This window comes from Anabas testudineus, chromosome 17 (assembly GCF_900324465.2).
Source record: "Anabas testudineus chromosome 17, fAnaTes1.2, whole genome shotgun sequence".
NCBI classification, from domain to species: domain Eukaryota; kingdom Metazoa; phylum Chordata; class Actinopteri; order Anabantiformes; family Anabantidae; genus Anabas; species Anabas testudineus.
Genome location: NC_046626.1, coordinates 10152544 through 10166761, shown reverse-complemented (window position 1 = coordinate 10166761; position 14218 = coordinate 10152544). Strand labels below are relative to the sequence as shown.

The 14218-nt window shown below is 41.1% G+C and overlaps 2 protein-coding genes across 2 annotated transcripts in view; one reads left to right on the top strand and one right to left on the bottom strand.

Moving 5' to 3' along the window:
• Positions 1-6652, top strand: part of ece2a (endothelin converting enzyme 2a) — a 57358-nt gene extending 50706 nt beyond the window's left edge. Inside the window, exon 4 of the mRNA XM_026373816.1 lies at positions 4855-6652. Coding sequence (XP_026229601.1) covers positions 4855-5145 — 291 coding nt within the window. The 3' untranslated portion in view covers positions 5146-6652. The remainder of the gene's footprint in view (positions 1-4854) is intronic.
• A 4117-nt stretch (positions 6653-10769) lies between these two features.
• camk2n1a (calcium/calmodulin-dependent protein kinase II inhibitor 1a) lies at positions 10770-13786 on the bottom strand. Its single transcript, XM_026373714.1, has 2 exons — positions 13243-13786; positions 10770-12634 (listed from the first exon to the last, which is right to left on the bottom strand). Exons 1-2 carry the CDS (start codon positions 13409-13411, stop codon positions 12564-12566), a joined length of 240 nt encoding a protein of 79 aa, XP_026229499.1. The 5' UTR covers positions 13412-13786; the 3' UTR covers positions 10770-12563.
• Between the last annotated feature and the right edge of the window lie 432 nt (positions 13787-14218).

Genomic DNA, 14218 nt, shown 5'->3' with positions numbered 1-14218 from the left:
ATTCCTTCATGGAGGGAGGGGTGGGTGAATCTGCAGTGAGGAGGCCTGCAGAGCAGCGTGAGACCAGTAAACAACCACAGAGAAGATGGGAAGGAATTTATAAAATATGATATGAAAATATGACCTAAATAAAAAGTGCACCTCCTCCCTGCTTTTTTTTTCTCTGCCCCAGAATCAAGTATGTTTTCGTCTGTGTACGTTTGAGAGCTTCACACACACCTATCGATCTGGGCATGTGTGTGCACGTGTGTTTGTGTATGTCAGTGTGGGTGTACAGTATCTCACATAGAGACAGGCAGTAGTCCCTTCAGGTCTGTCGTCCAGAGATAGCACTCTGTTGTCTCTACCCACTGATCAGCTCGGCCTCACCCACAGAGTGAGGTAGGTGAACACGCACAAAGAAGCACCTCCACCTCTACTTGCCCCTTCTCTAATCCTCCCACATTCTTCTGTTCCAATCATCAGGTCAGAACAGAAAACAAAGACATTCTAGGGTTTTACAGACTTTTGAAGGACAATCGAAAGACTATGCCTCCAATTTGGCAAAGGGTAAACAATGCAATGTACGCATGTCTGCACATACAAATGCACAATTGTGGATACTTATGTACAAACAAACATGCACACCTTGTTAGGCCTGTGATCTAAACAGGAGAAAACATGAGTTGGAAAGGTTGACCATGTGTACAGTTACTGCCTCAGGAGCCACAGACATACCTTCTGAATCTCAGATTAACCCACGTTATGTAATCTGATCGTCCCATAGGGTGAAATCACGGGGTAAGTTGTTACCACCCACCACCATGTCCTTATCTGACCACTGCAGACAATCAATTATCTCATATACAGTCTCTTTAGGCAAAGTTGGGCTCAGAGAGCAGACAATAGAGGAGGAGGAACTGCAATATTGCGGTCCAGTGAGGGCAACAAAACAAAGCAATGACTAGGAGAAACTGAGGAAGCACCTGGAGAGAGTGAGTCTACAGAGCAGATGAAATTCATTCTCCTCGGATGGACAGCTTATCTTTCTGACGAAAGCAAAAAGGTCAGGCAGGGACTTAGACTGTCATATACAAAAGTTAATATTGCAAAAGTTTAAACAAGTTCATGTGTCTCTTCCAGTGTGCACGGATTGTCAGGATGGCATGAAAATAAAAATTGTAGTTTTCTAGAATATATAAAACCTTCAAACCATTGGTTTGGATCTTTTTCGTGGTGGAAATTTACATCTGATCTATCAGTGATAAAACTGTAAATAAATAATAAAGTAAACAAATGTATTCTAGGGAGGACATGAACATAAAGTCATTTCACTGGAGGAAACATACACAGGCACAAGCAGAACATGCCCACTCCTCACTCCATAGGCTCCACTCTCTTGGGGCCATGAGTGAAAACAACCTTTCAACTGTAGGATCCAGGTTCAACTTCCTAGTTTCAAAGAGTTTAGCCTGGTGGTGGTGGTTTCTTTGAACAGGACTGTAACAGCAGCGCTGCAGCGCTGGCTGGGGTGTACTACGGTATGTCTCTCCAAATTATAAAGCATGTCACAGTAGTACGTTGCTGATTGATATTTCGTTTTTGTCGTTTTCAAATTGCAGTGGGAATACTTGGGATTGCTGATGGGAATCTCAAGTCCCAACTTCATTGCAGTCAGGTCAGGTCACTTAGACACAAGCTTCCTCCACCACACTGAATAATTTAGGAGAAGCCATTATGCTGTTTGTGTGTGTGTGTGTGTGTGTGAACCTGTCTGTGCAGACCATGTTGTGCACGTGGAGTGTGTATGTTGGGGAATTGTCATGTGTGGAGTGATGGCTGCTAACAGATGAGTGTTTTCTTCTGTTCTCTTGGAGAAACCCACTCAGTAGCAGCTTACAGATGTCTGCATGTGGATGCATTGGTTCGTTGATTTGTGAATGCTGTTTCTGTCACTCCACTGTCGCCTTTATCCATCTTTTGATTTAAATGACACTTCCTGTTTGTTATTTTTAAATACTGTACACTATTGTTTATCTGCTTGTCCTGAATAATAACCTCTTATCTTTCCTGGAAGGAAAACGCTTGTTTTCCTGTAGCATTGAGAACGAACGTACCAATGTTGAGCTTTTATCACGATGATGACACCACTGTGTTTGATAAATGATTTAAATAGTGCCAGAACCTCTGTCATCCTGGGAGTGTTGATGTACATACAGAATGTGTATAAATATGACTCACAGCACTTAGTGCATCATCCTTCTATTCATAAGGTTTCCTGGGAAGAGATACATTCAGGGTCATGTTGAGTGTGAGAATGTGACTCAGAATTGTATCCTGCAAACACATGAAGTGCGATGGGGCAATGCAATGTGTGACTGTGAGTCAATTTGTGTGAAATGGTCTATAAAATAATAGAATTGATTGTGTGAGGTGTCATCCAACTGCCAACTTAGCTGCCCGGCAATCGTGGTTATAGCTGACTTGTTTGCTATAGCTCAGTTTCATCTAGCATTGCAATGACGTCAGTCCTCCAGTCACCTGTGACATAGGGCTCTGGTGTTACACTGCCCAGGTACAGAGGGCCACCATCTCAGTGTCATGAATAATAGCTGAGGAGGTGATGTCACCGACATCGCTGAACTTTCTAGAGGATGAGGGTTCACCTCTGCTGTATGTCGACTTTATTTAACTTCTCAATTAGAGGTTCTCCGAGGAAACTGTCATTTTGTTTTTAACATATATATAATGAAAAAACATTAACATGTTTAACATTTATCTCATTAGTGTAGAATTTTAAAATCAGTTTTTAATAGTACCTTTGAGGTAAAAGAATTAACAGCCATGTTTGCAATTGTACAGAGCTTTTTAGCCTCTTTTAGCTAAATGCTTTGGTTTTGAAATGGTTTATAATGCATATTTATCATAAGACTCAGTCTCGTCATCATACTGCAGGGCTGCAGAGCAATAAACGGCAGACGGATAAAGTTAAGGACTGAAGTCAAATATCCAACAGCTGAAAAGACCCAAATATTTTCTTCCATATATCCAGTGTCTCTCGATCAAACATCTACATATGTACAGAGAGGGAGAGCTTCAGGGACCAGTTGATTCTGTGTGAAAACTATATCATTTGGTTGGGGAATAGTTAAGTATGGACCACTTTTAAAGGTAAAACAGAGTTAAGGAGCGTAAAATCTCCCATTAGCTATATTACTCTCTTTATCCCATATCCAGCAACCCCTCCATCCGTGCTCATGCTTTTCCTCCATGTCACAGTGGAGAGTGAATTATTCATGTTTGCGCTGCTTGCTGGTGGAGATGAATCATGTGAGAAGAGCAGGATACACGTGCTTGTCTCAGAGCAACTCTTATCTCCAAAGGCTCCACAGTATAGCGTAGGGAGGAGCCACTGTGCTCCACCACAGACTACAACTACTCCATCCTGACTGCCTTCATGACATTACCATCCCAGCTTTCATGGCAGTCACATGTAAACGCAATGCTCGCTCCACCCACCAGAGCTTTTAAACATATCTCATGGTCTTCATCAGTAGATGAAATCTACTGATCTAGTTCATTTGTCAGGGTGATGTCATTTGCCAATTGTTAGTAGCTTGTTTTAGTTGTAATTCAGTTTCACTTTTAAATGTTTGAATCTTTTTAGGTGTCATAAGATTGTACAGAAATAAGGAAGTTATTTTACAAAGCAAATAAGTAAGTAAGTAAGATTCATGTGTGACTCGAGTCTTTAAATCTTACTAACAAGTTAATTCTATCAACATGTTTGATGTATCAAATACAAAAAGTTTTTTGCTCACCACCATGTTCTGCAGATTCTGTCCCTTCACTCCCACACACACTTCTGTCTCTGGAGAAACTCCCTGCAAATGTCCAACTAAATGTGTCTCTGCACACTTCTGTTTGTGTGAGTTGTGTGTGTGTGTGTGTGTGTGTGTGTGTGTAAGTTTGTTGCCCGAGCTCTGTAGTCCTCTTGTGAAGCTTACTGTGTATTGACACACACGTGCCTCACACGCAGAAGGATCACCGCTGAAATGGTGATGGAACCAGAACAACAATTATTCATATAGAGAGACCCTCACAGTTCTAGTGCTGTCACACCACATTATCGGGCTGCATAGTTAAGCAGCTGGCGCTGTGAACTGAAAGGCTCACAGTGTTTAAATGTTTGCTCTGGCTTACAGCGATCCGTTGCATGGTCATGTTTGGAGAGAGGCTGATTGTAGGGAATTTGGTGTTTGTTTGTCTCCATGAGAAAGGTGGAATTAAATCTTATATGGTATGTGTAACAAGTAGTTTTTTTTTGTGCCTCATGTTTCATTTTAATTAATTTTTTTCTTATCACATAGCATTGCCTTTCCTTAGAAGGCTTTCCTTAGACTGAAGCCTTTGATTCTGTTTGGTTAAATAACATACTCTCCAATGTACTTGCTAAGATCTTGCAACCTGGCAACAGATGATGATACTACATGATATTTTTATCTGATAACATTGTGACTGTCTCAATTTAGACAATTATAGAATCAGAAATTGCTGCACTGAATTTAGGGCTGATTCATCCCAGATGTGGCATAAGTTTGTGTGCACAACTAGAATGTTTCAGTGATATTAAGAATAGCGAAAGGCAACTGATAATTTGATTGTGGGTTTATCTTAAATGCTGATGCATCTTCAGTATCCATATCCAGCTATTAAGCATATACTGTAAATGATCCTGTTGGTCAATTGACTTCTCATGTGAAGGAAGAAATTACTGGTAAAGAGAAAGTGGTGATAGGAATTATAATTGTATGTGTCTTCGTGATAATGGCCCCTAATACTCAGACTCTCTTTTCTTTTTTGTTTATCTCTCAGGTTAGTCGCTGCTTGAAGCCAGGAGGACGGTTTGTCTCGGTTACCTTCGCCCAGCCCTTCTTCAGGAAACGCCTCTATGCTCGCACCGAGTACAACTGGTCGATCAAACATCACAGTTATGTTGAAGGCTTTGAATATTTTGTCTACATAATGACAAAAGGAGAGGAACTTAGTCTAGAAGATGCAGCTCTGGAGAGAAAGCTACTAGAGGACACTAAATCGCCACCTACCACAATTGTGACAACACAAAATGAGGATACAGAAGACTTCCTGTGTAATATTGACTTGTAAACAAACTATTTATTCTGAAGGAATTTTAAAAATATATTCTACCCTTAATACATCAGAAACTCACCTGTGTCAACTCTTAAAATATAACAGAAACATGCAGTGAACTGACTGCAGATTGACTGGAGAGTCATTTTGTAAGAATGAACTAATACCAGTAAACATCGATGGTCAGTCTTCTCTGTGGACTTGGTTTACACTGGATTTAGACCACACACCACTAGAAGAAACATTTGCTTTATGTGTCATTTTCTCAATACTTTATATCAGGGTACATTTTCAGTAAATTAAATTGAGTAATGACTAAGATGAGACAAGTAGTCCGCTTTAACTAAACGGTAAGTAAACTAGAGAAGAGATGTGGTATTTATTTACATCTACAGGCATTTAAGATATTTACATTAACAAACCAATTCTCTAAACATGGGAGATAAATGATAAAAAAAACTAATGAATAAAACTGTCCCCCTCCCCTTTGGAAAACAAAACATCCATATAGCCAAACATGGCTCCTCTTCCTTTAGTATCATCATTTTCCAGCTCTGCTACTGTCATACTCTGTTCGAGTGGAGAGCAGCAGAAACTTTTATCAGTTGTGAGCCAATTTTACATTCCAGTGTCCTTGACTGTTCTGGCTGCCTGTGTATCAGGAAGATTGAACAGTGCCTGACTCTGTAGTGCAGTACAAGCCTGTCTGAGTTACGCAATTTGCAAGACAAACTGACACGACTAGACACGGCAGCACTGGCCTGCATGTAAAGTCCGTGTTAATGTCTATTAATATGTCAGTCAGAGTCTCCCCTTCTGTTGGGCTTGTTTGCATCTCTGCCACGTCTGCTTCGGATTCCAGACAAAAGCTGCTAATAGAGCTACGCAGGGTTTTCCACACCTGTCAGGCACACTGGTGCTGTGTGTGAGCATAAACACATACAAGTAATAGTTCACCATGCACGTTATTTGTTCAGGAAACATGAGATGAGTCCCGAGTCCTGTGCTCTCTCCTGCTTAAATATAGACTGGAAATGGGAGAGAGAGCCAGGCGTGCAGACAGGCAGGATGGCTGGTGACTGGAGGGGGGACCACATTAATAAAGTAGAAATCATTTATTTTTAATTCTCCACTGAGATCTAATTACTGCCTATTTTTAAGACTGCAAAAAAAAAAGGTGTGTGATTTTTCAGATGACCCGTCTCACGTCCTGTGATTTTTCTGCTGCTGTGAGACGTAATTTGTTTCACTTTAACTTTAATGTTGTCTAAACAGTCTCGGCACAAGCTCCATTTAGTATCTGTCCGGGAGCTTTCAATCGTATTGCGTGATCTTCCTCAGCAGATTGGATTTGACTTTGTCTGAGCCACCAGTCCCCTTGGTTACTGTTGCTAGGTCTGTCAAAGTTTCTGTTCTCACCATGGATGTATTATGAGAGCTGGATGAGTGTTTCGACCAATATTGTTTTATAATGTTGTAACTAGTAGCTTAAAATCCCACTGCATCACAAAAAACATTTCTCCACTAATCCACAGAAATTACCCTGTACATCTGTGGCACATATAGTGTTCAGTTTCCAGTAACTACAATGAAAGCTACCAGTTGAAATGTTTTGACTTGACTTTGACTTCAAACACAGATGAACAAAAGCAGGCTTTTCATTTCCAGGAGATGACTGTTTCTTTCATTTTCAACAAAATCAACACCTTGAGTTGGTTGAAAACACTATAGAGCAAATAAACTCGCTGTTTTATTCTGTTTCTTACACTTTTGCTCTAAGTTTTTTGTATGTGTTGGAAGAGCTGTGTTGAGGATGAGCTTCTTACACTGCACTTCAGTGACTGTGTACATAGAGGCTGTACCCCGGCGTTTTTACAGTAGAATTGGACATTTGCTCTTTTGAGGCCTGGTGGTTGGACTGTCAACACGTTATCCAAGTCTACAACGATCTTTTAAGATGAAATAAAAACATAATCTATATCTCTGTGTACATTTTATACTCAAGAGTTCCTGAGGAGCACACCAATGTCCCATTAGTTCACTCGGACTGATAATGCAGCCTCCCACTCTGCAGCTATACCCCCCCCACCCCCCCACCCCCACACACACACACACACACACACACACACACCTTTGCAGTGTCTGGGTAAACCCCAATGAACAGTTTAGCTGTTATCTGGTTTCCATGGTGACAAATGGGTGCATTGCCCTCCGCCACCTTCACAGGAGGGTTTTTTTTTTTTTTTTTTTTTTAAACAATCTCATCCCAGTTTGGCCTGGGAAGGTGGATGACGAGAGAATAATTATGTAAGTCCTGAGTGGCAGTAGGTTTGATATTGGCCCCAGAGGCTTGAGGGGCAGAGCTGCCTCACCGTAGCAGCAGGACGGAAAAACATTTGATGGATTCAACTCTTGGATGAAGGCTGATTATGCCCCTGCTCATGGACAGTCTGTTTTTATATCCTAGGAAGGTTATTGTTAATATGTGAATGCACTGAGATTCAGAAGTCCTTCCAGTTTTTCAGCTCCCTTACTCAGTCTGAGTGATGTGCAATGGCAGAGACCCCAACAGTGCGATTTAACTTGACTAGACTTAAGTTATATAACCTCAGAGCGGGACGCAGGCCTCATGCAGGAGAGGTTTAGTCATCGCCTTTTTCCACAATCTCTTCATCTTTAGTGCAGTTTTTGTTTGCTCATCTGACCGCCTGTGTCATCCAGGTGTCTGAGACTTTGATTTAATATAGAGTTCTGTGTGTGAGAGATAGTAGAGCTTTTTTCTCTACTGCTGCTAATTGTCCTCCATGCTCCGTTGCCCAAGGGCAGCAACAACACTAATCTACTGCATGCTCAGTGCCTTCCTCCCTGTGTGCATCTCCCTGTTTTCTCTTTTTACTTTCTCAGTCACTCGTCTTCACTCTCTACCACTGCCACCCAGCCCTGTGTGCCTGCATCGATTGCTGACTGCTTTGTGTTTGTGGATGTTATGTGAGGGCTCATCCAAGTCCAAAGGTTCATCACCATGCTTTAACCAAACATCTTTGTTTTTTTTTTTCTGCCACATTGTAAGATTGTGTTTAAACTGAATTTCCTATTTACTGCAGTTGCCCTTAGTTTCCATGATTCTTACACAAGATGATTAATGAGTTTGGAAAAAATGAAGGATATATTTCTTCTACACAAAATACTTTGTATTATTCTGTCTCGCCTCTAATAAATTCTCTTTACTTGTTCAAAACCAAGTAAGTTTAGCTTTTAAGGTTAATATTCAAATTAGACTTGGAGAATTACTTTGATGGTTATAATCCAATTGCAACAAATAACCACTGTGAAGACTATGATGTTTCCTTTTACCTACTGCCTGTGTAGCCATGAATTAGTGTAGATAGGATGGAGGGAATCACCAGTTATTCTTGTCAGTGGAAACCAATCTACATTAGACGGACTAAAGAAAGAACTGCTGCTACTTCCAGCAGCACTGTACATCTGCCCATCTCCCTTGGGGTAGCATAATGGCATAATATACTGTATGGCAGGCTTATGTAACAGGAGGAGGAATATTAATGGACGTCCACTCAGGATGGGCCAAAAGTGGATTCAGATCAAAGCTTGCTGGCCTCGCTACATACACTCAGTTTGAACCTCGAACTGAGAGAACTAGGAGACTTACTTTTAGCCATGTGAGTGTTTGTGTATTTGAGAGGTAACAAAAGAGGGTACACTAGCATTTAATATTTACAGTGGTCTATCTGAGCTGCTGCTTTAGCATTTTGTGGGTTTACAGACATGGGCACCTTTATGTTACTGTACAATGTCATATTTACTACAACAATACTGGGTTTGTTTTCATAGCTTTAACTAATAATCCACTGACCTTTGACCCCAGAAAAAGAATATTTAATCTTTTTTTAGATTTTCATCAAATGCACAAAGCCTGATACACTAATAGCATACAACCTAAAGGAAAACCCAAAAATACCCAGAGAATGTAATGAATGTGGATGCTATACAGATATAGCACATACTGGTGCTGATGACTGAAATATCTCATCTGCTTTGGGCCAAAGGTGAGTTAGGGTTTAAAGTGCAAAAAGAACAGAAGCTGGCCACTGGTAGTATGACTTTAATGAGCCTTAAAGGATCTAAAATTAGTATATTACAGAAATATTAAGTCGGTAAACATACTGCAGGACCACAGGTAGCAGGGCTTTAATGACTTACTGGAAAAGTCACACATCCGCAGTCAGACTCATGACAGGAAGAGAGGCACGTTGCAGGGCTGACACAATACAATAATCTGCCCAAATATGTCAGTCCGGTCCCGGCCCTCTAGTGCTGCCCATTAGCGTGAAAAGTGTAACTGTCCATGACCTCAGACAGACACAGCATCCACAACAACAGGGTCGATAGCCCTGTGTTCATTCAGCGCCCTGCTGATGTTGTCAGGACAATCAATAATGTCACTGATGGCTACACTGATGACGCTTTGTTGATGATCTGTTATTAGAGTGAAGAGCAATTCAGAGGAATATATGGATCAATGTTTATGTATTGTTTTCAAAACATGTGGCTTTTTATAGCTTTATCCAGACACTGTAGATGTTTCCATTTATGTGAAACACGTGTCATGTCTTCAGCGTGATTAAAAGGAAATTTATTATTACTGAGTTGTGATCGATGCCGTGCAGGTTTGTGTACCACAGGTAGTAGAGAGGTGATATCAACTGACACAATTTCCTGGCTGACACAGTTGGCAAACAGTGTAGTACAGCATTCATCGCCTTTCCTCCCACCTGACAGTTTTGCCTAATCAAAGATGACTGTTCATGTAATAAAAGAGTGATTGACAACCAGAGGTGCTAATTTAAAAAAATAACAGAAAATTAGGACTGAATAAAAAGATACATCCACTCCGTTGTGTTCAGTAAGAAAATCAGCACACAAGTGGGAGTATAGATGTCTGTGCTGCCAATATCTAAATAGTATGTATGTGTATTGTCATATAAACAGAATTGTAAGTGTAGGAGTGTGTTGAAAGTAATTAGCAAAAAGCTAAAAGTAATGGTTGAAATGTTCAGTTCTTGCTGTTCTAAATGTTTTTATTATGTGTGTGTGAGTGCAAAGTGGATCGACTGCTGGAGGAAAGACAAAAGCTTAAACAGAGATTCCAGCATGGCATTGTCTTCCATGGATTTCCTTATGTGTGCCACAGATCTACCCCAGTCATTGTCAACAATCCTTGAAGCCACTTCAGGTGTATAAGCTGCTGTAGATTTTGTGTGAGAGCTGCTGCATGAAGACACTGTACAACCAGACGTTGATAGATGGTCAGTCATGGCTCCCGAGGGGGTCTGTGGTTGAATAGATTAGCTAGTGTAGGCCAGCACAGGGCTGTTTAACAGCTTCACAGATGGATCGCTGTGTCTTCCCCACTCTTTAACTAAAGAGTAGCATTTATTGTGAGAGCTGTGGAGGTCTGCTTCAACCTCTCACCGATGAACAGTCCTCCAAGACCTTTATGTTGTTTCATGTTTATGTGGTGAGAAGCAGCCCAAGCTACTCTGATGCTTGCAAACTGTTCATCATCTTCGTGAAGATGTTGAAAAAAGACATACCAAACATTAACCTTTTCTTTCACCATTTATTAATTCACCAAATACAGTGAAAATGGCATCATAATATACAATGACCCATTCTTAGAATGTCATGACATTTTTGTTGCTTTTTTGCTTCATAAATCGATGTTTCATTATTGAAAATATTAAGGTTTCATGCACAACAAACCATATCCAGTTTCTTTAAAATAATGGTACAAAATAAACAAAATTAAAAAACAAAAACTGTAATGTCCAAAATCTGTCAAATAACCACGTGTTATTTGAGGATACTCGTAAACAGTGCAATATACTCTAAAACTGCCATTTTCTAACAAATTCATCAACGAAGCTCAAGTCACAGTATACAATTTCTTAATAATAGTTGAACATTGATGTGTGCAAAAACCCCAGACACATTCAGTTAGTCTTTAAAAAACGTCCAAGCTCTGATATAGAATGAGACCAGTCCACCAAAATCTTAGATTCTCCTCTATGAACCCATGTCTCATTCGGTATATCCTCTCTGAAGTAGAAATATTTTTGTTGATGAATTGTAAGACGATAGACTAGCATATCATTTAAATAACAAATATTTAGATATAAAAATACAAATATGACTTTTGTTAAAAAGAAGCGTGCCAAAGGTAAGAGTGGTGGCACCTGTGTTGGCACCGGAGTGAAAGTTCATGCAAATAGATGGTGAAAAACTTGAAATTCATAGAGGACGAAACACGAGTAATTTCCAAATAAAAAGAACCAAAGAAAGTATATTTTTCCCATCAATTTCATGACTGTTATTTTTAAACATTTAGCATAATCTCCACATCTCTGCTGACCTCTGTAGATATCAGGATTTGAAAATGCAAACCAAAAAAAAAAAAAAAAGAGAGAGAAAGAGGAAAAAGAAAAAGATATGTGCAAGAGTAAATCAGCTACATGAAAGTGTTTGAAAGTCTGCACCTTTAACCACTGATGGGAAAAATGCAAGAAGAACAATGGAGCCCGTGGTTCAGATTCAACCTGTGGCCTAATGCTGTTAAATGCTAAAACAAATGGGCTTCTACTACAGAAAACATTAACATTGCACCATCCTCGGATATATATGTTTTACATACAATAGGTCTCCTCTATTTAGCAGACTCGAGAGTTTGGTTGGTCTGTTTGGAAAAAGCGTTTGCAGCAACAGGAATGCATTGGACCGGTGCTGAAAGGACAGCTCCCTTGAATGCACCGTCGCTGACTGAATCAACAAAGCAAAGCCTAAACGAGGAGAGGGGGTAGGGGGGGGGGTGGCGTCTGAGAGCTTAGCCTACCTACTGTACAACTTATTGAAATAGGGCTGGGATTTAGCCTCCAGCCTCCAGCTGCAGTATTTTGTTGCTTACAGCGCTTTTGGAAAGAAACAAAGGAGATGGTCGTGAAGTAATGAGAAGTTCATCCATCATTAAAGTCAGCAGAGGTTGAGATACAGAGCAGTGTCCGCCATCTCAACATCTCGCTGCGCAGCAGTAGTTAAAATCGGGATTCATTTGGAGAATTGCCAGCAATCCCATGATAAATCTTGGTCTTTTCCAGAGTCTCTCTCTCTCCCTCCCTCTCTCTCTAATTCTCTCTCTATTTCTCTATCTCTCTCTCTCTCCCTCTTTCTCATTCACCATTTCTCGTCCTTTCTCCAATTTTCCCCTTCTTTGCCCCTTTTGCCGTTTCTTTCTTTTCGTTTTCATCCCATCCTCGCTTCGTGCCGTCGTTTCCTCCCGCAGTCCTCTAACATGCACAGCCGACAAGTGCTTCAAATCGGTGATCAAAATTAAAAAGTCTGCAAGGCATCGTTCATGTTTAAACGCCAGGTGAGGACTTGTCTGTCATCCCCTTCAGGACCTCGTCTATTCGGTCGTCCTCGATGACCACTGTGGGGACAAAGGGGGAAGATGATGTTTAGTGAGATACATGATGCCATTTCTATAGGTAAAATCCCAAATGGCACCTACTGGTTTTGTTGTGACGCTTCATTTCTTTAACTATTATCGTGTACACCTTATATTATGGCGCACTAAGCACATCGAGTGATGTAAATGGGACTGTAACGCGGTTTAAAGTGAAGAAATAAACAACGACTATTACACAATGCCAGCCTCAGTGTGCGCGCACTTTGTGGAAACAGCTCATTCCCGGTAATGGCGACGAGCCAGGCGTTTTTTTTTTTTTTCCCCTCTCTGCCTAATCCTGTTGTTTGATAGATGCAACATGGGGTGTGTCCTTGATGAAGATAATTTCTGGTGCATGTATGTAAACAGCTTGAGAGCCACTGTCCCTTGTAACAGAGACGTATATTCAGCCTGAGATGCCTTTTCAACTATCAACATGGTTGTGTTGTGTTGGATATTCTGCCATAACCACTCAAGTCCCTTCACACATGGCATGCTCGTAATATTCATTTGTTTTGATCACTGTGCATCGCGCAAATACGCCTGTTCATGTATGAATCGTGGTGTCAATCTCGCAGAGAGTCGGTTACCTCGCTTGGCTCTGCCGATCTGTCCCAGCTTTGGGGGTCTTTTCGCCTGCGACGCAGCGAAAAAGGCGCTTGTGTCCTGCAGTCCGCAGCTAAAGGACATCTGACTGACTTCGCTGTCCGCCCCGTAGCCGCTCATTTTCCCCTCGTTATATGGCAGCACCTCGGACATTGTGGTACGACGGAGAAGGATCACCAGCGAGTGAGGCTAAAAAAACAGGAGATGCGCGTCTTCCTCGGTTGCTTTACGCACAACACAGCCGTAGATCCCTTTGTTGGTGCAGGTCGCAGCAGCCGGTAACTCTTCCTGCTGGGATCCTTTGTGAGGGTAACTCTTTGAGAATAAAGGTCCGATTGCTGTTGTGGTCTCTCTCTCTCTCTCTCCTTCTCTCTGTGTGTGTGTAGGTCTCTGGATGTGTTGCAGCAGCAGCAGCTGGGTGAGACTGTGCGTGTGTGAGAGAGAGGGAGCTGCGTTCGTCCGTGTTGCTGACTGATGTCTGGTGAGGAAAGTGGGAGATCCCGGGATCATAAAGGAAACCCAGGCAGAACGGTGAAGTCATCCATCCGGGTTTGATTCGGGAATGTGTGTGTGTGTGTGTGTGTGTGTGTGTGTGTGTGTGTGTGGCAGGGGACTTTGAGTGGTAGAGAAGCAAGAGTGACATCAACAGACGAGAGCTGGAATTGCTCTGCATTAAAGCAGCTTTGAGGCGAGATGTGGGTTTATGATGTTTTACAGTAACTTAAAATCTACTACTGTGTCCAACCTAATAGAAATTATTATTATGGGGTGTCATTTCGTTTTATATAAGAATATTAAGATTTTAAAATATCCTAAATACACCTCATTACACTATTACTCCATTATTTAACATCTATATTTACTATTTACTCTACAGATTAAGTATTTACGTAAAGGATATTTGAGGGTCATAATGTGATTTATGGTTATTGATGAAACTATGCAGTAAACCATATGAGA